Source organism: Pygoscelis adeliae, unplaced genomic scaffold (genome assembly GCF_000699105.1).
Source record: "Pygoscelis adeliae isolate BGI_AS28 unplaced genomic scaffold, ASM69910v1 Scaffold425, whole genome shotgun sequence".
NCBI classification, from domain to species: domain Eukaryota; kingdom Metazoa; phylum Chordata; class Aves; order Sphenisciformes; family Spheniscidae; genus Pygoscelis; species Pygoscelis adeliae.
In genome coordinates this window covers 502,704-525,127 of record NW_008824775.1, presented here as the reverse complement: position 1 = coordinate 525,127, position 22,424 = coordinate 502,704, and the positions used below count along the sequence as shown (strand labels likewise).

The following is a 22,424-nucleotide window of genomic DNA, read 5'->3' as shown; positions in this document are numbered from 1 at the left end:
TAACTCTCGCTCTGTCACCTTCACAGGTACGGCGCACCTGCAACGGGTGCCGGCTCATCCGCTGGCCGGCAGACGGGGCGCTCGGATTTGCTACTCGCCGCCCGGAGAAGGCACCGTCTGCTTCCCCCCCCCCCGCTCTGACCTTTCTGCTGCGACAGATGCGGCGGCTCCGCCAATTTGGATGCGGCTCCGCGCACGCCGGAGCGCCCCGGCCGTTCCGAGCCACCCTCCGGAACGTGGCTTTACGGGTTTTGGGTTTTTTTTTTTTTTTTTAAACCGTTCCTTAGTCGTTTTCCCACCTAAGCGTTTTTAAAGCAACTGCCGTGAATGCCTTCTGCGCTCCTCCCGGTGGCACAGCAAGCCGGTGACAAAGAAAGGGCATTGAGGGAAAAAAAATTGCGTCTCTCAGTATTTTGTTCTTTTTTGTACAAATGATTAATTAGGACTCCTTGTTTATGGAGGCTAAAGATGCATTTAATTTGGATTTTTAACAGATGGTTAATAGATGTTAAAAACACACTTGCTGATTGTAAATGTCCACTTACTGAGAATCAGTAACCATGTAATAGGTATTTTATGTATTAACTACATAGATACTAAATTAAAATTCGATTTTAATAACGTTTGAGTATTTTACTAGCAATCAGCAACCATCCTATAGGATCTAGGGTGCCTGCGTATATATCTAGAAATCTCAATTTAGAAGGTAATCCAAGAAGCTTAATTATCACCATCCCTGTATCTCTCTTCATATAACGTAAATATAATAGACGATTATTGAGCCTAAAATGTCAGCCACAAAAGAAATTACCGAGCTATTGGTACAAAAGTACATCACTCATAAAAACAACAAACCATCAGGCATTTAAAAATTAATTATGCTGACGTACCATAGCTGACCTGCCACGCTCAATAAGTATGAATTGCTTATTTACAGAGACAGAATGCAGACCTGGTACAGTGATACAAGGGCTGGACCCTCCCGGAGCAGAAAGTATTCTCTTAATTTCAATAGACAACATAATCCTGTCTGGCTGCATCCAGCATCTGATTTTCAAGAACTGGCTCACTGCAGAAAAGAAGCCTTTTGAGGAAATCTTGATCTACTAACCATAATGCTGCCAGCTGTTTGTCTTCTGGCGTGGCGTTGGGGCCTGAGTGGGTTTTTAGTCTCACTGCGTACCTTAAGCAAAAGGAAAAAAGCCAATGTGAGTTAACCGAGACAGCTTTATATTACTGATCAGAGCGCTAAGCTGGCCGATGTCATTTGACCTGCCCCCTTATACATATTTGCTCAAGTTATCAGACATACACGTGCTTTTTCTGGTTGTGTTTCAGAGCTATTTTGCCATTAGTAGTGCCTCCCCGCACTCTTTAAACAGCAGTAACTCCCTTGAACATCCGTCAATCCAGAGGGGAGCCTAGCTGGCGAGGTGATGCTGTCCTACCAAAATAACCTCTGCTGCTGTGGAGACCCAGTTACACAGAATTTATGCAGAAAGGTTTCCACAGCGTTTCAAGACAGACGGCCTGCCTTGAAGCTGGTGCTGCCCTCACCCTGCCAGTTCTGAGCGTGTCTACGCAGATTTGCTCCTCCAAGCAGAGCACAGCAGAGGGGGAACATGTGGCTCAGAGCTATTTTTGCTCATATGACATTACATTCAAATTCTATAAATATTAAACATCCACAGAGGTAGCACTGCTGTTTCAAGAGTGTATGTGCTATGCAATCACAAATTAGTTTCTGGAAATCTCAGCTTCCAGCTGAATACGTGAACAATGGACAAGGTTAGGACAACACACAGCACTTCTGGGCTCGCTTCCAGAAAAATACCTGTTCCCCATAATTAGCTGCTTGTGTTTTTTCTTATCTTTGCCTTCAAACTTTAATCCTGATACCTGTGCAAAGATTCAGCATGAACGTTTTGTTTCAACAGGCATACCTAGTAAACCACTTATTTTTCTGAGCTGCAGCAAGTGAGATCAACAGCAATTCACACTACAACACAACCACAGCTACACACGTTATTGAAAGCTATGGATCTGCAAGCAAAATTCATTTCCAGAGTTAGGACCGTATATTTACTATCATGAGAAAAGACAGGGCAGACAAAGAAAGAGCTTTCTGCCCTTTGAAAAGAAGAAGGGAAGAATTGCGGAGATGGGATGTACTATTTCTTACTGAAGAAAACCTTTGATTTTGTTTAATAACCTTCCAGTTAGAAAGCTGGCCTCAATCCACTGAAATGCATGAGAAGACAGCCCTAAGTGGAATAAAATGCCAATGGAATTGTTAACATGCGAGGAAATCATTGCATCAACACTAAGTCCAAAAGAATGCAGTTGTTTTAGAAGCTTTGCTCCATTGTGAATATGATTAACAATTAAAATGTTTTATTTCCTATGAACTTAGTCCTGACAAGAGCTGCGTGGTTGACTGTGCACTAACGGTGCAGCTTCCTCTCCTAGTGTGGCTGGGCTCGCTCTCTTGCGGAGAGAGTCACCCAGCTGCTGGGATGATTTTGACCTTTGTGTTCTCTACCGACACTGTCAATAATGTTAACTATTAGTACCAACTACAAAGGAGGAAAGGACTTAAGAGACAAACTTCCTTCACAGGGACTTGAGGGTGGGACTGAATTCTAGACTGTCCTGTTTGGAGAGCAATGAAGGTGACTAAGTATAGGGGTCTGCTTTAGTGTGAGCTGGACTGCTTTTGGGACTCCACTGGCTACAGTAGGAGCATACACACCAAATGGACCTTGAGTGACCATTTTTCTGTCACTGTTCACATCTTCTTTCAGGCAACCATTAAACTGCAGTCTTAAACATGTTGCAACATTTTGCAAACTAGCACTCCATGAGAATGTTTTGGTATTATGTATTATTATTTTTCCCTTTTGAGTAGCACGGGACTTATACCATGAAACTCTTGAAGTAATTTGCAACTCAAGTAATATGAAAAGCTTTGGGTTTTTTTTTTTGCATTCTACACAGTTTCCTGATTTAATTTCCATAGAAATCACAGATGATACATACATATTACATATGACTGACCAGGCTCTTGGGAGGACCTCATTTCTCCCCTTTCACTGTATCTAGGGAATTATGTGATGATGTAGATGAGCATGTTTGCACAAACAGAGTAACCCCTGAGGTCATCTCTTCCCTTCCTACCTGATGAGTTCAACTGTTTCTGAATACATTGTATAGGGGGATTTAGATTCCATTGGGCCTTGTTCCATTGCATTTCCACACTCAATAAACGATAGTGCTGCTTCTGCATAATTCAGTGCCTTTCCAAACTTTTCCACCTAGAGGAAAAAAATAAGGACACAGAGAAATAGTGTAATCATCAAGATATGGTTATATTTGATGGGATTTTCTCAACATCAATTGTAAACTTGACGCAAGTCGGTATATCTTCAGATTCACAAATTTTCCTTCAAGAAAGCTAAAACCCATCAAACCCTGTGCATCAGTGAAAATCATAAGATACAGAAAGTAGAGCTGAAGAAGGCTACAAAATGCTATTTGGTCCACACTCTTGTGTCCAAAGAAGGATCAACTCTGCCTAGGACATTCCTGATCTTTGTCAAAGCTCTTCCAATTGCTGGAAATTCCACAAACTCATCAGGCCTTTTGTTCCAGCTTTCATTAAAAAGGGTTTCACATATGTTTGCAAATGTAGTTTGTCATCACTCAACGAAGGTAATGATTATTATGAACTAAGAGAATCAGAAATAATACTTTGACTACTATCTCTCTTATTCAAAGGCTCATCTCTGTTCTCATGTCTTCTTTATCCCTACCATTTTCAGCACTGCTTGACCACAGTCACCTCTTGTCAGGAATTTGCTTTCTATATCCTCCTCCTCTTTCAGGGACTGCTCTGCTCCCTCAGCTTCTCCTGCCATCCTTCTTCCTTGCCCCATTTCTTCTCCTATTTTCAGTACTTCTTTGACTCTGTGTGTGTATTGGTGTACTTATACAGATATACGTACATATATGTCCTCAACAACGGTGTATATGCAAACGTGCACATAATGTTCATATGTGTACACTTACATACCACTTATCTGCTCTCAGAATTTCGTTTTTGATGTGCATAGCGGTGAGTCATACTAATACCTCTCTGTCCTGACTTCTCTTTCCTTCAGTCAGAACTCCTGTGGTACATAAAGCCCATTAATGGACTGGATGCATTTGGTTGAAATCTGATGCACACAGTGAAAGGTTAATGGACCTTATTCTTTTCCAAGGGATAAAGATTTTAAATAGTAACTTTGGAATGGCACACTGGCTTCACTCTATTTTAGGTTCTTATATGACTCCCATTGCGATCATACCAGAGACTTCACAAACTTTTTATTATATTTCTCTCCCCGATGCTCTTGTGCGGGTGGAGGTGCTATTATCCCAATTTCACAGATGGGGGACTAAGGAGCAGAGAGACTTAGAGTAATTTTCAGGCTGCTCACTCTAAGTGCCTATGTTAGGTATTGCAGGGCCAAAGTAGGAGCTATCGAGCCCAGCAAGGTGATTCAAAGTGCCTGGAGGCACTTTGGCAATATGGCAATTCCTCCAGGATCCCTACACAGTCAATGAGGGAGAGGAAGTACCTGCAAAGAGTGATTCACAAGGTGTAAGTAAGGTGCTGGTCCACTGTGTACGGAAGCTGAATGGGAAGGATGTCTCAATCACCTAACACTGATGGGAGGCTATTTAAACTGTGCCTAAGTGACTCTCATGCAGAAAACTTGTAGCAGAGCAGAGAATAATGCTCGCGCCTCCTGTTTCTGGGAGTCTACCATAAAAACATTTCTCTTCAGGCTAAGAATTTCCTTTGCATAGTAAGTGATTTTTTCCATTCTGTTTAAAGCAACACACTAAAATGCACCATTTGTACTTCTCCACAATTTTTTCTGATTTAAGACTCACTTTAGAGCAATATGGAACTGAATAAACCATGGAAATTTGCGCTAATAAACTCAGGTAGAGTGTAAAACTCAGTGTTAGTGTCCTAAATTAAGGGCCTGCTTCTGCTTCCTTGGCTTTTTTACATTCTGCACAGCTGAGAAAAAGAGGTGAAGAAACAGAGGCTCTGAGCTACCTTTCTTGTTTCCTGCTGCTGTGACAACAAAGTGTCTGTCTGGCAGAGCAAGGCAGGACTGCAGCTACTCCCACCTGCAAGCCAGCCATATTAATGCAGGGTCCCACCCCATATATTGCAGACGCAATACATGAAGAAGCTGTGCTAGCTTATTCATAGTGCCGGACAAACGTAGCCTTGGAGAAAGCTGAGAGATGGCTAAGCAGAGCTCTCCTGGAGCACTGCGTACTTCGTTGCACCCATTTGTTTGGGAAGACAAGCATCTCTTCAGTGCTCCATATAACCTCAGATTCCCCTTTTTCAAGAGGGTCTTACCGGCTACGTTTTTAGACAGGTCACAGCCAGGGCCAAGAATCTGTTTGCTGCAACAGTCCTTTGTGTGCAACGTGTTCCTCTAGGGTTACACAGATTCCTTGTGTGCTTCTGATTATGTTAGGAGAGGTCTGCCATGAAACCAGGATTCTTCTGGCACTGAAGAGCCAAAGCTCTTTAAAAAAAGTACTAATACCTCAGCCACCAGACCAAATTTGGGAATACAATTATAGGACCTAGCCAGCTAGTTAAACTGAGAAGATTAGGTATGTAGATCCCTTGCGCAGCCTCCATTACTATAGTTACTAATTAAAGCAAAGGAATAAGTGGAAAGTTTTATTTATCCAGGCCTTTATCTCAGTGAGTCATTATTTGTTAAGTCATAGTTTATTGGGCTATGAACATCTGATTATATAAACATTTCTTAATTTAACAAGCCTAGCCATCCTTATAATAGATTTTATAATTACCCCAGCAATACTGCACTGATGAAGAAACTGCATTACAAAAATAATTTGGAGCAACATAACTGGAAAGAAAATGTTCTCACCATTGCATCTGCTTTATGCTTCTTCCGTTTAGCTTCCTGCATAAAGTAATCTGCATTGTGTGGCCTACCGGGGAAAATAAGAAGACATTTTATTATTTTCTGAAGTGCAGAATATTTTCAAGCTATTTTTCCCTTATTTTAAACCTGATTTGCAAACATTTTTAATGAAGAAAATACACTTATCATGTAACCATGCATCTTCTATTTCCAAATTGCTGCCTGTGGAGACAATAGCATTTATGGCTGTTCTCATTCTTTAGAAGTCAGTGATTCAAAGCAAAAAAAAGCTAATAAAATGTGGTTTTATGGATTATATAAACTGCTTCCCAAATTAGTGCAGTTTTGATCTGCAAAACGGATGCAAGTGTTAAGTGGGACAAGTTATTCCGTCTTCTCCTCTCCCTGGTGCTTGCTTACCTCTTTTTCTCCTCCTCTGTACATTGTCATTTGCCTTGGCTTCTCCCTCCTCTCAAAACAGATGTGTGTTTAATCTCTCCGCCTTGAAAACACGCATCGACCCTGCTTGCCTCCACAACTACCATCTCACCCCCCTTCTCCCTCTTATCTGTAAGCACACTGAGAGTGCTGTTTACTTTTGCTGCCTGGAGTTCATCTCCAACTCGGTGCTGGGCTGCCTGCTACAATTCCGCTGGCATTGCTCGTGCCAATTTCTCCATTGATTTCTCCTCAAACAGATCTCAGAGACTCCATCCCTTCCTTAACCTACCTGACCTACTGACTGCAGGGCACCACTTCAACTCCTGTCTCTGTGCTGAAATTCACAAGTCCGTTTCTGATCCAGACTTATCCACTTCCATTCAAACTGAAAACACAAACTGATGTCTCCTTGGAAATGTCTGGTCACCACCTCAGTGAGCTCCTCATGACTGAAGCAAATTTCTTCATCTCTTCCCACAAACTCTCCCTATCGCACCTTTCTCAGTCACTGTGGAGAATAGCCATTTGCCATGTCATTTCAGGCCATAACCTTGCATCTTCAGTTGTTGCCTCTCATAAAAGTCTTCATATTTCCTGACCCTGCAGATTCTTCCAGTCTCATATACGTGGGAGATGGCCGCCTTCTTTCTCTACTCAGCTAAAACATGTCCTGGTTCTTCTCAGCTCGTACTGTGGTTACTCCCATATCCTCGTCTCGCTCAGAGAAGGAAGTTTTGCCTTGCAAAATAGTTTTCTTAGTATTGGCCACAGTGCCATCCCTTTGCCCTTATCTAATGAAAGTGAGTTATTTCTGAGTAGTCAGAGTATGAATTCTGATGGTTTTACCATTCATGCTTTTAAGTGCTTGGTGTTGTAAATTATATGGTATTATTGCCACTTAGCAATCTGTTGTAGGTTAACCCTGGTAGGCAGCTCAGCCCCACACAGCCGCTCGCTTACTCCCCTCAGCAGGATAGGGGAAAGAATCAGAAGGATAAAAGTGAGAAAACTCGTGGGTTGAGATAAAGACAGACTAATCGGTAAAGCAAAGCAGAATAAGGAATTCATTCACTGCTTTCCATCAGGAGGCAGGGGTTCAGCCATCTCCAGGAAAGCAGGGCTTCATCATGCTTAACGGTGACTTGGGAAGACAGACATCATCATTCCAAACGTTCCCCCTTTCTCCTTCTTCCCCCAGCTTTTATTGCTGAGCACAACGTCATATGGTGTGGGATATCCCTTCGGTCAGTTGGGATCAGCTGTGCCTGTGTCTCCTCCCAGCTGCTTGTGCACCCCCAGGCTACTCGCTGGCGGGAAACAGAAAAGGCCTTGACGCTGTGCAAGCGCTGCTCAGCAATAGCTAAAACATCTCCGTGTCATCAATACTGTTTTGGTCACAAATCCAAAACACAGCACCATACAAGCGGCTATGAAGAAAACTAACTCTATCCCAGCCCAAACAAGTACACAATCCTAACTAGTTTTTTTGAAATTGGGATTTCTCAGCACCCTTGTTTAAAAAAGTGTTTTGTGTAAGTCAGAGAAAATGCAGATCTAAAACCTGAAGTCAATGGGATGGATGAGTCAAAAATTCTTGCTGACAGCAGTAAGAACGTGCTCAGATCCATAACTGAGATCAGTGGGAGCAACGGGGAGCCCCTTGACAGAAAAGGACTGCCATATATACTTCCTTGAGACCATAAAGCTATTTGGCAGTGCATTTACTTAGTCCGTTTCCTTCTGCTGAAGTGCACACAGTTTCAAGGACATTTAATTGCATAACGGAAGGTTAGTCAACCTTATTTTGACGAGAAGGAAGGCTAAATATCACTAGATGGAACTAAAATTCAAAATCTGACTAATTTTGAATGACCTCTGCCCTAAAAAGCTTGCTGATACGAAGAAAAACAGTTCCTTTGCTCCAACTTTCTTTAAAATATTATTCTCCTTCAGAGTGGAATTTCCCCCCATCTTACTCTAGCCAGTAGGTCAGAACGGGGACTACAGTCAGGTTTGCGTCCCAGTATCTCATAACCTACTGCAAATACTTCCTGTGCCCAGCAAGATGCTAACATCATCTTAATAATACAAACCATCTGGATTTGGTCTTGGTCAATTATGAAATATTAGACAGTGAAACAGTGTTAGCTTGATATAGAAAAATAACTATGTTTTCAGAACCACTGAAAGAATTCTTAAGGTTAATTCCCATCTCTCTTCATCTTGTGCAATGACCTAGGTAAGACGGTTTACTATGAAGTGCCAAAAAGCAAAGCAAAGCAGAGCACATCAACAAAACAGTGGTCTCATCGCTCTGAAATGATCATAGGGATGAACCTTTACAAGATCCTTTCAAACTCAGGTCATTAAAATATGTCCTTTGCAACATTCCCTCCCATATATCACCCAGCACTGTATGTCTAATTTGCTTGTTTGAAGCATGGTAAGAGGCTGTAAAAACAAAGTGAGATAACACAATGTAATTATTGTCTACTTATAAATAAGTTAATTGTAAAATGGTTTATTCTCCCGAGTTATGATTAGCAATGAGGGTATTAGCAAGAGGCATGCACATTACTGAACCAAGAAGCCTGCTTTGAGGGCCCTGCTATATGGGGTGGTTAACCACAATGCAATGTGCAAAAACTGAAGTCATCGGTTTGTACTAAGTCCTATTGTTTTTTGGGAAGCCTAATATAAAAAAGAAACTATTAAAAGGCCATTTTAAAGCAAAGCATATATATTCTCAATGTGAATGTTTAGGTATTTCCATAGGAAAAGTACAAGATTGATTTACAAATCATGGGATGACTAACAGAAATTAAGATTAATTGGGAATGTTTTCTTCTAGTTTCTTAAACAGAGCTTGTTCAATAGTGTTAATAAACATGCCAAGTCAATTTCTGATCTCTTTATGCCATCTATGAAATACTATTCTTCAATTTATCACTACATGTTAATAAACTTCCTATTCAGATTACTGATGTGCATGTTGGGTGGAAATGGAAAGCTGAAATGTCCTATATATTTAATGTATGTTTATGTACATTGCATACATTTCTTATACCATTTTAGTAACAAAATAAGGACATGCTTGGATTTAATTATTTTCTCATTTTTTTAATGAGAAAGAAAGGTTTCAAATTCAGTTTTAAGTTCCCACTGCACATGAACATCATTTGCTTTTTTAAATCCAGTACACTAGTTTAAATTATTATGTCATGAAGTAAAAAAACAGAAAAAAACCCCTCTTCTATAGGTTCCTTGAAGGTAACAGGTTACCTCAGCTCATGGACATATGAAGACACATGAGAAAGCTGATGCATGAATTAATTACTCAGGATAGCTCTTTTGCATACTGCACATTTCGTATCTATGAAGTTCACAAAAGCTTGTTAATCATATTCTGATTTTACAGACCCTTAAGTTATAGTCACTGAGAACCCATATCCGTTACAAACATGAAGGTTCATCCAAATTTCCTCTGCAGCTTGGCCTATTTAGTTACATTGGTGATAATCTCAGACTGGAGAATTTGCAGGTAATCTCATTGGATGCTAATTTCAAATACTATATGTTATTGATGAGAGGCATCTTGAGGAGAAGCAAATCTGTTTTCCCACTGACGAGATTCAGAAAGATCTGTGGCTAAACCCCTTTTCAGGTCTTTGGTCTAAGGTTTGCAATCCCTCTGCAGATCACAGCCTCGCTACAGCTTGAGAAACCAGAGAATAAAGAAAATTTCTACAGGATTAAAATGGTACCAGACTACTGGTTGAACTGGAGTGGATGAGAGTAGCAGAAGAAGCACTGGAGTCTCTTCGTTAGGCTTACTGGTCATGAATGTAAACTGAAGTCCCACAGAAAGTTATTGAGTGACCTCTGGTTTTCAGACAATTTAGTCAGATTCTCCTCTTAAGTTATTTACAACTGTATGTATCTGTTGGTGTCAGCACTGTCACTCCAGATTTCGAAACAGAATTCAGGCTTCTTTTTAAAAAATAATATTTAAAAAGAAGTCTGACTTCAAATTAACAGGTACAAACAAGTGTTTTATCTCTATTAATAATCTTGACTGCACAATAAAGTCTTTTGCTTCCGAATATCTGATTGTTGGTACTTTTAGAAATGTAGTCCTCTTCAACAAAGCCAAAAAGGAGTTCTAATACACTGCTCTAATGCATCTCATATATCTCTCTGAAAGGCAAGAGAAAGAGCGTAAAGCATCAGTGCCAACTAAGTCAGGCTGCTGGTGAATTCTCCCTGGGATCAAGTGTCATTATGTGAAACTGGCTGCTCTCGAGGAGAATTTACCCTACTATGTTGATTGGGGAAAGCAATCAAGTACCGCTGGAACCAGTTCAACGCATTCTCAGTCAACACTAGCCAGTCACCTAGGCACTGCAACAGAATCCAGCCTTTTACAGAATAACCCCCCCATGGCTAGATCTGATAGTACAAACAAGGCCAGGCTTCCTTTTCAGCAGCGGCATTCAAACCATTTATGACTTTGACAAGGGCAGCCTCAGTAGCATGGCTGTGGCTGAGTCCAGGATGAAATTTATCAAACAATCCGCTACTGTCCAGAATTTCTCTCACTCGCCTTGCCACCACTTTCTCTGGGAGCTGTTGAAAACCAGCAGGAAAGGCAGCATTTCCATTGCTTGTTATGTTGCGCGGGATCCCAGCGTGAGGTGAGATGGCTGCGGGCATGGTAATTACTCCCCTTCCAGAAGCAGCCTTTCAGAATTTCCGGGCTGTTGAGCTCCTAAGAGTGGTGTTACCATTACCCAGGTGAAATGCTTGTGTGTGTATATGTTTCTCTCATCCTATTTAGCTCTATGCCATTACAGCACATCTCTGCCACCTTTGTCTTTTGCTGCCTTCTCTGAATTTAATTTATTCCAGTTTAGCAGATAATTGCAAAAATGTAAACTCATGCAGTAAAAAAAGGGAAGAGAATCAAACAAAGTGAATCAATAAAAGCCTTACTTCGTACAGTAATTTATCAGCATCTGCTGCAACACAATTTCCTTGGAACTCAGTGCAACCACTGGTATTTACAGAGTACGGTGTAGCTTAGACTCCAATATACAATTTTAATTATAACTGCATTCAAAACCACATTTTTCATCTAATTTTTATACTTTATATGAACTAAATACTAAACTATAGCATTTTCTGCTTCATTTACATAATCTACTACTTGTACATTATTTCTTACTGTGGCACGGTGCTTTATGAGGATACATTAAAAAAAACTAATAAAAGTTCAATTAAACATCATAAATGTAGCCAAGTGCATATTTTAATACCCTTCAGAGATAATGCTGCTGAAGTGTTATAAAAAAACAAACTAGTGCTTCCTCAGTGTACAACAATTGCATGTAATAAAAGCAGCTTAAATCATAATTCTAAATATAGGACCAGTTTCACAAGTTTAGTAATCTAGACCCTAAAAAAGTGAGTGTGCTGAAGGGAGAAGAACAGTGAAATAAGTGACTTTAACATTTGGTCAGAGCTAGAGGTGAATCAGAAGAAACTGGCCTAGCCAGGGTTAGCCCATGTCCAGTTTTGAAGCTGTGCCAGTAGGCCCTGAACTTTGAGTCCAAGAAGAGAAGAAAATCCTCTAAGACCAAGAAAACCACGTAAAGTGAAAGGTAGGTGTATACAGCCCTGCCTATTTGCTGTTTCATACTGGAACATGTGTCATGAGCATGTCTGACGTGTTGGGTCACAGATAAGGATGGTCATTTTGGGGGTAAAGGACAGAGCTGAAGCTGGGGAGCAGGTATTACTATACAAAATAGTGTTCTCCCCTGATGTATCATGGCCTCCTGCCCATTCCACAACTTAAAATAAATGCTGTTTTATGGGACATGGCACTGCTGTGTCTGGGGCATGGCACACATGGTGGCACACAGGGTTGGGGAGAGCCCATGGCACTGTACAAGGTGGGTACCCCGTTCTGGGAGTCTCATGCGCGCTATGGCAGACCCAGCAGGTCTGGGAAGTTTGGCAGAGGAGCATACAAGTGGAGAGGGCAGAGAGAGTTTATGTGACCCATTTAAATGATAATGCTATAGGCATTTCAGAAAGACAGGAACAAACAATCTGATTGGAGCCAGGCCAAATGTAAGAAAAATTTACTCAATCACACAACTACACAACTACTATCTTGTTGGGCTTAGTATAACAAGGTCAATAGCTTAGATTAGATGAATAGATGAATAGTACAGATACCTAGAGAGGGAGTTACTGTTGCAAAAAATAGCAGACAAAATTAAAGCCTGGCACCTAACTTAAATGAAATGAAGAAGGATAAAATAAGTGGGGATTCCTATTTTGGCAAAAATGCAAAATCCCCCAGACTAACCATGTCAATGTAGTGAAATACAAGAGACCACGAGAAAGAGTTAAAATCCACTACAAATTCCTGGGCACGACCCAGATTCATGATTTAAAGATATCCACGTGAAATCAATATCTAGACTAAAACATGCAAGGGCAAAGTGTACAAGTGAAAAGAGACGAATGAAAGCAGTATTAACAATAGGGACTTGAACTCCTGTATTAAAAGCAGAGGGAGAAAACATTACATCCTTGCAGATAAACTACAGTTGTGTCTCTTTCAATGTACTTTAAATAGATATTCTGAAATCAACTAATTTCAGTCGAAGGTGGGGTGAAAGTCTTTACATTCAGATCTAGGGAGACAGGGCAGGACCACGGCGGTCCAGATTTATATTGTTTTAAAATACCATGGAATCACACCTTGAATTCTCAAGAGGCAGCTGAAAACCAAAGGCAGAAAAATCTTTCTGGACGAGAGACTACCTGGCAGCCAGCTCCATGTTCCCAGCTCTGATGAGTGAGAAGCCAAGGTGTGGGTGAAACTGTTGAGTGACAGTACATGTGAAACCTGAGTCACTGAATGGGGTATCTGCACTGAAAGGAGCAGGCAATCCTGAAACAAAGACTCTATCCAGGGCTCCTGTCCTGCAATGCCTGTCTAAGAAACTTCAGTAATCATAGGATTTGAAAGAAATCACAATCTAGGCACTAGAAGACCAGGAAAGCATCTGATAAGGATTTTGGGAATTCATATTCCTCATGTGCATTGAGTCATCACAGCCCCTCTCAAGCTCCATGACTCATTGCTGGTTCTCAAGATGAACAGGGTAGTCCCAGGCTAAAAATGAATTTGAACAGTCTACCTGTGATTCTCTAGGCTAAAGTGGTTATGATCATCTGCTAGTGTGGTTCGTTATCACTGCGAGATGAAAATATCCTTTGTATGTTGAAGGACTGATCAGGAAAGCTCCCAAGTTTCCTTGAGGGATCACAGCCTTTGCACCCCAGGGCCATTACAGTGAGCCTTTTAGTCCAAAAGGGAAACTTCTGGGTAATTGTATTGTGGAAAATGGACTTGAAGCACAGTCTTCAAACATATGTAAAGATATTTTCCACTGTCACAGGGACAGCAAAGCTGGCTTAGGAATCAAGCTGCACATAGAGGCATTAGAGTATCTTGTACACACCACACCTGTGAATCCTGGCATTGAGGGTGATGAAAACCCACAGTGCTCTGTGATCCAGCACAAGAAGACAAACCCCGAGTTACACTGGGATGGACTTTTAGCTCTTCGAGGAGAAACCAGTGTTTGCCACCAAACCTGAGGGAAACAAGCTCTGTCAAGAACCAGAGGTGTGGAAGAACGGTAAACACCATGGGAGGTTAGATGAGACTTCCTTATATTCAGTACGAGACCTAGACTAGTCAAAGAGCTGCAGGGTTTGGAGGGTGCTCATCACCTGCTGTAGGCATCTGCTTATTGCTCACCAGTTGCAGAGGTGAGGAAAGACTGGGAGAGACTGGTGGGAGAGATTGTCCTCTCCCTGAGAGAATCAGCTCTGCTGCTGGGACCTGGAGGAGGGTTTGCTGAGCCTGATTAGAAGACCCTTGTCCTGCTCACTGTTATGATTCATTGTGGACTAAAGGCATTTTCTAGTCAAGCTGTAGAGTAAGAAAAAGGCACATCAAAATCAATTGATGCAAACAAATCCTCTTTCCTGAGTGGCAAAATTATCAGAGGCCATTTCAGATCTGAGTCTGTCAATAAAACCATTCCTTGGCTACGTCTGTGCAAGTGAAATAAGCAGGGCAAGGATACCAGCTCTATCGTTTGATCATCCATGCTGTTTAATTGCTAATGTTCTCCCTGGCATAGTTTTGAGCTCGGTCCCAGACAATGCCTGGGCACAGCTGGGGGACAGCACAGGCCAGGGACTGTTCTCAGGAGGCAGTGAGCATTCTTTGTTTTGGGGAGTGAAGACAGTTTAATCATATAAGCATAAACAGTGCTGGACCACTTGCCCATAGGAACAGAGAAGGGGCATGGATGTAGCTTGTAAGTTCAAACGAGGTCCACAGCTCTGGGTTTTCTTTGACAACAGGGAATAGTGGCTATGAATTCTTTACCCCATGAGAATCTCCTGCTAGAGCTGATTAAGCATCTATTTCCCACCAGACCAAGCTCTCACAGAGTGTCCCTAAAAAGAAAGGGGGTAGGTGGTCTTGCAGAGAACAGGCAGCTTAATTATTTAATCATGGGAGGCAGTGTCTGCTGTCTAATAGTCTAATGTTATTTTCTCATGGGCAGTGTACACATGAAAAAACTCAGAGCCACAAGTAAGAAGGGAAGAAGAAGAATGGGATGGTCAGATGAAGTCTTGAAATCCCCCAAAGCCAAGAAACTGGGAGTACTCCAAACTAAGCATACGAATTTATGAGGAACTTAGTGTAGTAGACGTTGGTCTATCTGACCAGCAATTTTTTAGATTGCTGATGAGAAGAAAGAGGAGCCAAGCTCTAATCCTTAACTGTGCTCCTGAGGATGTGCTCAGCACTACAAAAGTCTCTAAATACTTCAGAAGACCAGGAGTCCTTGAGGCATTTTGAGCAATGCAAAATGAGATGACTTCCAGATATTATAGGGGAGTCACAACCCAAGAGCACCTTTTCCTTTCCACTCTGAGGCAGAACAGGGAAGAGGCGACTGAAAATGAGGGACTTGTGGTTCAAGCCAAAACAAAATGAGGGACTTGTGGTTCAAGCCAAAACAAAGAGATGCCCCAAGAAGTTATCTTTTGAGCTCTTTATGAGCTCTATGCATAACACCTTTACAGGTTGAATATTTTCTGGGTATATGGTTTACTGGTTGACAAACAAACACAGAAATGCTAACTCAACAGCAGGATATGTACCTTGGACAATGTAAAGCTGGTGCGTGTGTGTAGCACCTAAATCCATAAAGGTGCAACAAACATTCAACAAAATACGAATAAAAAAAAGCTGCAGAAGATGTATTATCTTGCTCCTATAAGGCCAGAAAAAAAAGGAAAATAAATGTAAGTGAAGAAAAACCACACCCCAAATTTGAAAGGGTAACCCACAATGCAAGTGAGAAAATAATCTGGAGGAGCATGTTCAGATTTAGCCATAAGGAAAACTGGGAAGCTGGGTATGCTCTGCTCTTTTTTATACCACACATGCAGTATTTTGAGGAGGGTGTGGGACTGTGCCCTCGGGCACCCACAGCATGTCTGCTTATCACTTCAAGGACAACAGACTTTGTTCCTAAATGCGGTTATTGGGAATTCTATCATTCAGTGAAATTACAGCAGGACTGAATTTGGCTTGAAGCATTATTATGTAGCCTTGAAAATGTTCTCTTCATAGAGTCAGAAATGGCCAAAAATCCAGGAAATCTTGTTAAGAATTAATACTGGAAACAGCATTGATGTCACTTACACACGTGGCATGCTGGGTACCTCGAAGCATATTTAGAGCAGGCAGTAAACAATGGCAAAACAGGGGAAGTAGGATTTTGCCTGCCTTTTGAAGACTGTTAGCTGTATTTGCTTTTATATTGCGATGTATGTGTATACAGCACTCTGCCAAGCAAGATACACTTTTTATTGACCTACTTGTGTTCCAATGTATTGCTAGTGACAGCTGTTGTCAATGATCTGGAGAAAATAAATTGAGAATAAAGCAAAGAGACACGACACTGATTGGTCAAAAAAATTAGTTGTTGTTTTAAATCAAATATAAGGGATTTAGTCTCTTAAAAACTATAGATTCTGATTAAAATGAAGACTTTAAAGCCATGGCTGGATTACAGTAATTCAGAACTTCATGGATTATGAGAGAAATACTTCATAGGCATCATTTTGGACAAATGCTGCCATTAGGATTACTACGTAATTTTAGACCTACTGTATTGCATTTCTTCAAATCCTCTGCTGTGGTACTATATGAATTTGAAAGACACTGACTGCCATGTTTAATTTGATCCTTCTAACATGCGAGTCAAATTTGTTGACATTTAACATTTGCAGCCAGTCTAATCTGCTACATTTCAGTGACTTCTCTGCACAGTAATTTCAGAATCAATGTCTAGTGTAGCTGGTATTCTGGTGGTGTTTCCTAGATACAGGTTGTGGATGAGAGTTGTAGTACACGAAAATCTCCCTCCTCTAGTTAGCACAACAGGTATTTAACTGTTTCTGGTTTTTAAGGGCAAATTAACACATATTTGATTCTGTGTTTTATCTTAGTTGGCTTTTTAGATTGCTTTTTTTAATAGGCCACAAGTTGCTTGGGGACATTCTACGTGGAAGGCACTATCCATGAACAGTTTTATTGTATCTGTCTCTGAAAAGGTGAAACAGTTTTATTGAAGATGCCTGCCAGAGAAATCACATGTATCACTAATGGAGAAAGCAAGTGATAAAAGCCTCTTAGATGATAGAGATGGTGAAAAAAACAGTTTTCCTATGACAGTATTCTAGGGGAAAAATGAAACAAACCAGTCCCCCTGTTTTTTGTCAGCATCTTGAGGGAAAATCTGATGAAGATATAATAGTTCTATTGTAGCTGTTTCTGACTGTGGTTTTTTCTAATCCAAACAGATGAGCACGTCCTACAATTTTGACTTTTATCAGGCACACTAATACCTTTCTGCCTTATATGTACATGTATAAACTGCAGAAGAATTGAACAGTTGCAAGTAAATTATAGATTATAAAGTATTCTAAGAGATATGAAGAGTTAGGTAGTACTTCCGAACAGTTTCAAATTTCCTCAGTGGAGATTGTTGAATAAATACACTGGAAGAGTTAAAAAATAACATGGAGGGAAGTGGAGAAAGAGGGAAAATAGGAATATATATATATGTACAGGGAGGAGTTTTCTCCAAAAGGGGCAGAAAAATTGATTACATTTATTCAACTTACATCTCCTTATGGCTGCCAGGAATACACACAGACATTAATCTCATCAGTCTTTTCTTGACAAACAAAACAGTTACGTCCTTTTGAAGTCTATGGGAATTATTTATGCCTTATAGTAGGAAACCTGGATTCTCTATATGAGAGGCTGCTGTCCCTCTAGTTGTCCCTGAGAGCAGGTGGTGTGAATAAACATTATAATTATTACAATTATTATTATTGTTAAATTCCAGTTCTGGTAAGAAGCAGCTCCTGAGGAAACAGGGCTGTTTTCCCAGGGTTTCCCTTGGTATAAAAGAGTTAGCGATGTTGTATGTGAAAGTCTGGGAGTACGAAAGGCGCGTCAAGGTCACACAGCTTACAGAGCTGTATTTGCTCCAGGCAGTCTGAGGCATAGCTTCAACAGAACCTCTTCTACACTAGAAAAATCAGTATTTTCAGGCCAGAAAATTGCAAGTCAAAAAGAATCTGGATTTTCTAGATACTAGGATTTCAACCTTCAGTTTCATCTTTATACCTCATCTAAATAATACCACAACCTAAATGACCCTGGGAAACGAACCAGCAATTTTAATTTACCAAAAAGAAAAGAAAGACAATTACAGGCTGAAATTCTTTTCAGAGGAGGAGAGCAGGGGATGTTTGAAGGATGTAGTGGAGGAGGGGAGGGCCAGGTATCCCTCCAGGTACTCATGCCACCCACTGTTGCTTCCTACTCACCCTGCCTTTGTGATACCATTTTCTGAGCAGCACTAGCAATGACAGCAGCAGCTGTCAAGGCTCAGGGATGCAAGGCTGCCATGTGTCCTCTCCCCTTGTTCCAAAGAGTGCACAAGAAGGGTGCCCCTGTCACCCTGCCTTGCTATGGTTCTGTATGTATTAAGTCTGATGTGTGCATAATTAATGCCAGAGCCTCAAGGGTACTAATAAAGCCTTAATGGCCCTGTCCTGCCTCATGTGGGGCCTCCCCTCTCTGCCCATGGGCTGAAGAAATCTATTTAAGCTCAGGTCTGGGCCTTCACTCCCTGTCCAACTCATTTTAAGTGTGCCTGTCTTCAGCCCTTTCACAGCCATGCTTGTGCCTGGCCATGGCCCTTGTTGATCTGGACCCTGACCTGGAGACCATCTTCCTGGCTGGACTTCAGACCTGCCTCATCACTACGCACACCTGGCAGTCACTGGGCTGTGTCTGACCCTCACCGGACCTGATCCTGACCTGACTTCCTGGCCTGACCTTGGACCTGCCTCATCACCATGGACTTGCCTGAGGATCTAGGCTCTTGGTTGAACCTGACTCCACCTTTGGGCCTGCCCTGCTCACCTTGCTTGGGTGTTGTGGGACTGGACCCCTGGCTGGCACGGCCCCCACCCTGCCAGCTGTGTTCTGCCCCTTGGCTCCTGGCTCCCCGTCCTTTAGGGAACAGCCAGTCCTTACTTCTCCCTGATGATTAGAGGCTTAATTTATTATGAAAAATTAGAGTTTATATAGTATGTCTCATTCATTTCTCGATGTACAGTATTAATATAATACTTCTGACCATGTCTCAGTTCCTGTTGGACAAATTGCATTTTTCTCTCTTTAAACGGAGAAAATGACATTGTTTTCTTTGTTTTAAAGTCATCTGTACTTACATATCATCGAAGATAAGCTTTGTCCTTCTGCAGTCCCTGGGTGTGCTGGACAGAGGTGACCAAGGCTCTGTTTGGGACTGGGGCTTATTGCAGAGAAGAACATTTTCTGAATTCATGTGAATTGCTTTCTAGACAACGAACAGCAGAGAAGACATTGAGGAATTGGCTACTAACTTCAAAAAAGCAACTAATAAACAACAGAGCGTCTTTGCATTGCATTGTAAATTGGCAGTTAGCTTTCCTACTATTTCAGCAGGGAGTATGTATAACTGTCCTGTCACTGATAGCCACAAATTTACAGATATTGCTCAGAGCACTTTCTAAAGGGCTCGAGTTTCAATGTGATATACGGAAGAAATGGAGCTGAACTATTAGTAGCTATCAAAACACGCTGAAACACAGTAAGTGAAATTTTTAAATAATAGATCTGTTGTGGTCATTTAGAAGATCAAGTTATATCTCTAGTCTTCAGCTGCCAAACTAGCATTGTACCTTGCCTCAGGAGAGCAAGGCTCACTTGTTTGTCTTGTTTCACGCTGCACTGCTGATGTGCCTATGCGGTATGAATTTGTAGCCCAAGGTCCAGGTTTCTTTCTGCTCTGGGCCCCTGATCAGCTTGAAAGATCACTGCTCTGTGCCACAGTGGAAGCTCATGTCTTTTGGCAGGGTCTCACGCGTTCCCTCAGCTGCAGCCCTGTTCTTCATGTGGCCTCATGAGCCATTCGTCCCACTGAGTGACCTCCTGTGTGGGCTACCATGTGCTGGTACAGTGCAAAGCAGAGGGCCCCAGGTTGTTTTTAGTTGATAACCACTGCCAGAAAACACTCTTCTTTCTCTGTCGGGTGACAGACAGAAACGCAATAGGGAAATGGACAAAAAGCTCAAATGGATAAAAGCCACTCCCTGGCTTGTGGTCTCTGACAGAATTTCAAAGGACCACTTGGGCGTGCCAGTTAGATGCCAGATGGGAAGTTGGGATAAAACAAAGCTAACTTTAACATTTGTAGTTCGTGAGCTCTCATCTTCTATATGGCACATCCAGATCAGTTCAGCTTTTTTTTAAGTTTTCAGATGAATAACCAGATACATAAGAATTTTATTGCAAAGGTTGTTAAAATGTTGACCAAATGGTGCATTGCTAGGCTATGCAGAAAATCTCAGTGAAATGCATTTGCTAAGGGTGTGGATCATAAAGCAATCACCTTTTACTTTTGATTTCCAGCACATTTGCCTGTGAAGGAATTTAAATTGTTTTCAAGATATCCAGTGAAGAATCATATCATTATAATTCTGAATGGGTTATAAACCTCTAAACTTATGTTTTAGAAGTTAAAATGTTTAAAAATTTACATTTAATCCATGAAAAAATAAATTAATTACTATGATATGTTAAAATGCCTTTTTATTGAAATATTTTTATGTAATTAATTTTATTTCAATTTACCAAAAGCATCTGCGAGATATTCTTGAAACACACAATTTGTGACAACTTGGTTTTTAAAAAGTGTCCAAAATTAAGATTATAGTTACTACTTCCCCCTCCACTCTCAAAAAATAAATATCTTTAAGTATATACATGTATACTTAATATATACTGTGGGGCCAGTTATCCCCACAGCAAAAGTAGCTGGAAGAGACCACTGCTACAACTCAGGTGGTTTGTTTTCCTGAAAGTTGCTTGAGCACTAATACTTAGGCTTTTGAAGCCTCTTATGTATCAAATAACAAATACAACAAATAGATATAGGATAAAATATATAAACAGGTTTTGTAGCAAGGAGAGGAGCATGGGCCTTTCTAGCAGCAGCAGAGTGCCCTAACAGCTTGACTAGATGCTCCAGCAGTGGACATCAATATGATGGTACCCAAATTGCTTCTAGGTATTTCACACAAAGCAGAACAGCTTCAAGGGGAGGATGTGACAATATTCTGCCCTTGATCTTCTACCGGCAGCGTCCTGCAGGCTGGAGGGTAGGGTATGATTTTGAGAGGTGAGAGAGAGAGATATGTGAATTCCCTCAATCAGAAGAGCTAACAGGCTCTTTACTCCAGCATCCTAATTGCAGAACTCATGCATAAATGGGGGCAGCATCCGCTCCTGCCTCTCTGTGCTCTGAAGGCAGTAGCTACCATGCGGTGCAGTAATACAGCCTTATCTGGAAGGGGGCTCTGGACACATTTAGTGTGACCACGACTCTCTCATAGGTATCTGAATACCTGGGCTCTGATGGAGCTGAGTCGTGAGGCTGGTGCTAAGCTGTTCATCGGTGTCAAGAGTAAGTAGAAACGTCTGAGAAAGTTGGTTGTAAGACATGTAGGAGAACTTGTCTGCAGGCACACTCATGGTTAGGCAGCGGCTGAGTAGAGGCCTTATACAGCAGAGGCCTTATGCACCATACTTTTGGATGTAGGGGGCTTGCATCATGCCCAAGCAATACTCTGGAGGCCTAAATCCATTTGTTTTGGGCCATTAGCTTTTACCTCTTGCTTACGTAGCCTTTGGTATTTGCCTACTTTACAGCCTGCCCTCTTTACTCTCTTCTGTGCCTTGATAAACTCCAAATCAGAAAAACTGAACTTACAATAAAACATTCATTATTACAATTTTTTTGCATAACATTCTGCAAAACTATCACAGACTGCAATACAAAGTGAAAAATACACAGCTAGGCTTTATATTGTGAACAAGAGCATAAACTTACATTGAAGTCTCCGGGATGTGGCTGTGACTGGATTTCACCCTTATGTTTTTTGCTGGAGGAGATGGAAGGTAATAGACTGCTGCCATTAGGTCTGCTGGAGGAAGTTAAATCATCGTTGGAGTATTTGTGTTTTGATGCATCAGAGAGGGGAGAGACGGGTGACCGAAGCATTTTCTCATTTTTATTTATTGGTATTGCCAAGCTGGAAATGGAAATTACAGTAATGGAGTGTCACAAAGCTGGCTTTGAGAAAGGTAAATGTTTTATATATTACCAAAACTTTGAATTTAAAACCTGCTGGCAGGATAAAGTCTATTGGTATCTGGAAACAAGCTTACAGTATTGGGACCAAGAGTTCATTTACAAATTTGTATCATGTTTC

General features: G+C 41.3%; 1 protein-coding gene across 1 annotated transcript in view; it reads right to left on the bottom strand.

Annotated features, from left to right (window-relative positions):
- Positions 1-22,424, bottom strand: part of AFF3 (AF4/FMR2 family, member 3) — a 350,596-nt gene that overhangs the window by 7,430 nt on the left and 320,742 nt on the right. The window contains exons 16-20 of the mRNA XM_009323844.1: positions 22,043-22,244; positions 19,341-19,468; positions 5,976-6,039; positions 3,178-3,314; positions 1,112-1,183 (exon numbers count right to left, since the gene is read on the bottom strand). Coding sequence (XP_009322119.1) covers positions 1,112-1,183; positions 3,178-3,314; positions 5,976-6,039; positions 19,341-19,468; positions 22,043-22,244 — 603 coding nt within the window. The remainder of the gene's footprint in view (positions 1-1,111; positions 1,184-3,177; positions 3,315-5,975; positions 6,040-19,340; positions 19,469-22,042; positions 22,245-22,424) is intronic.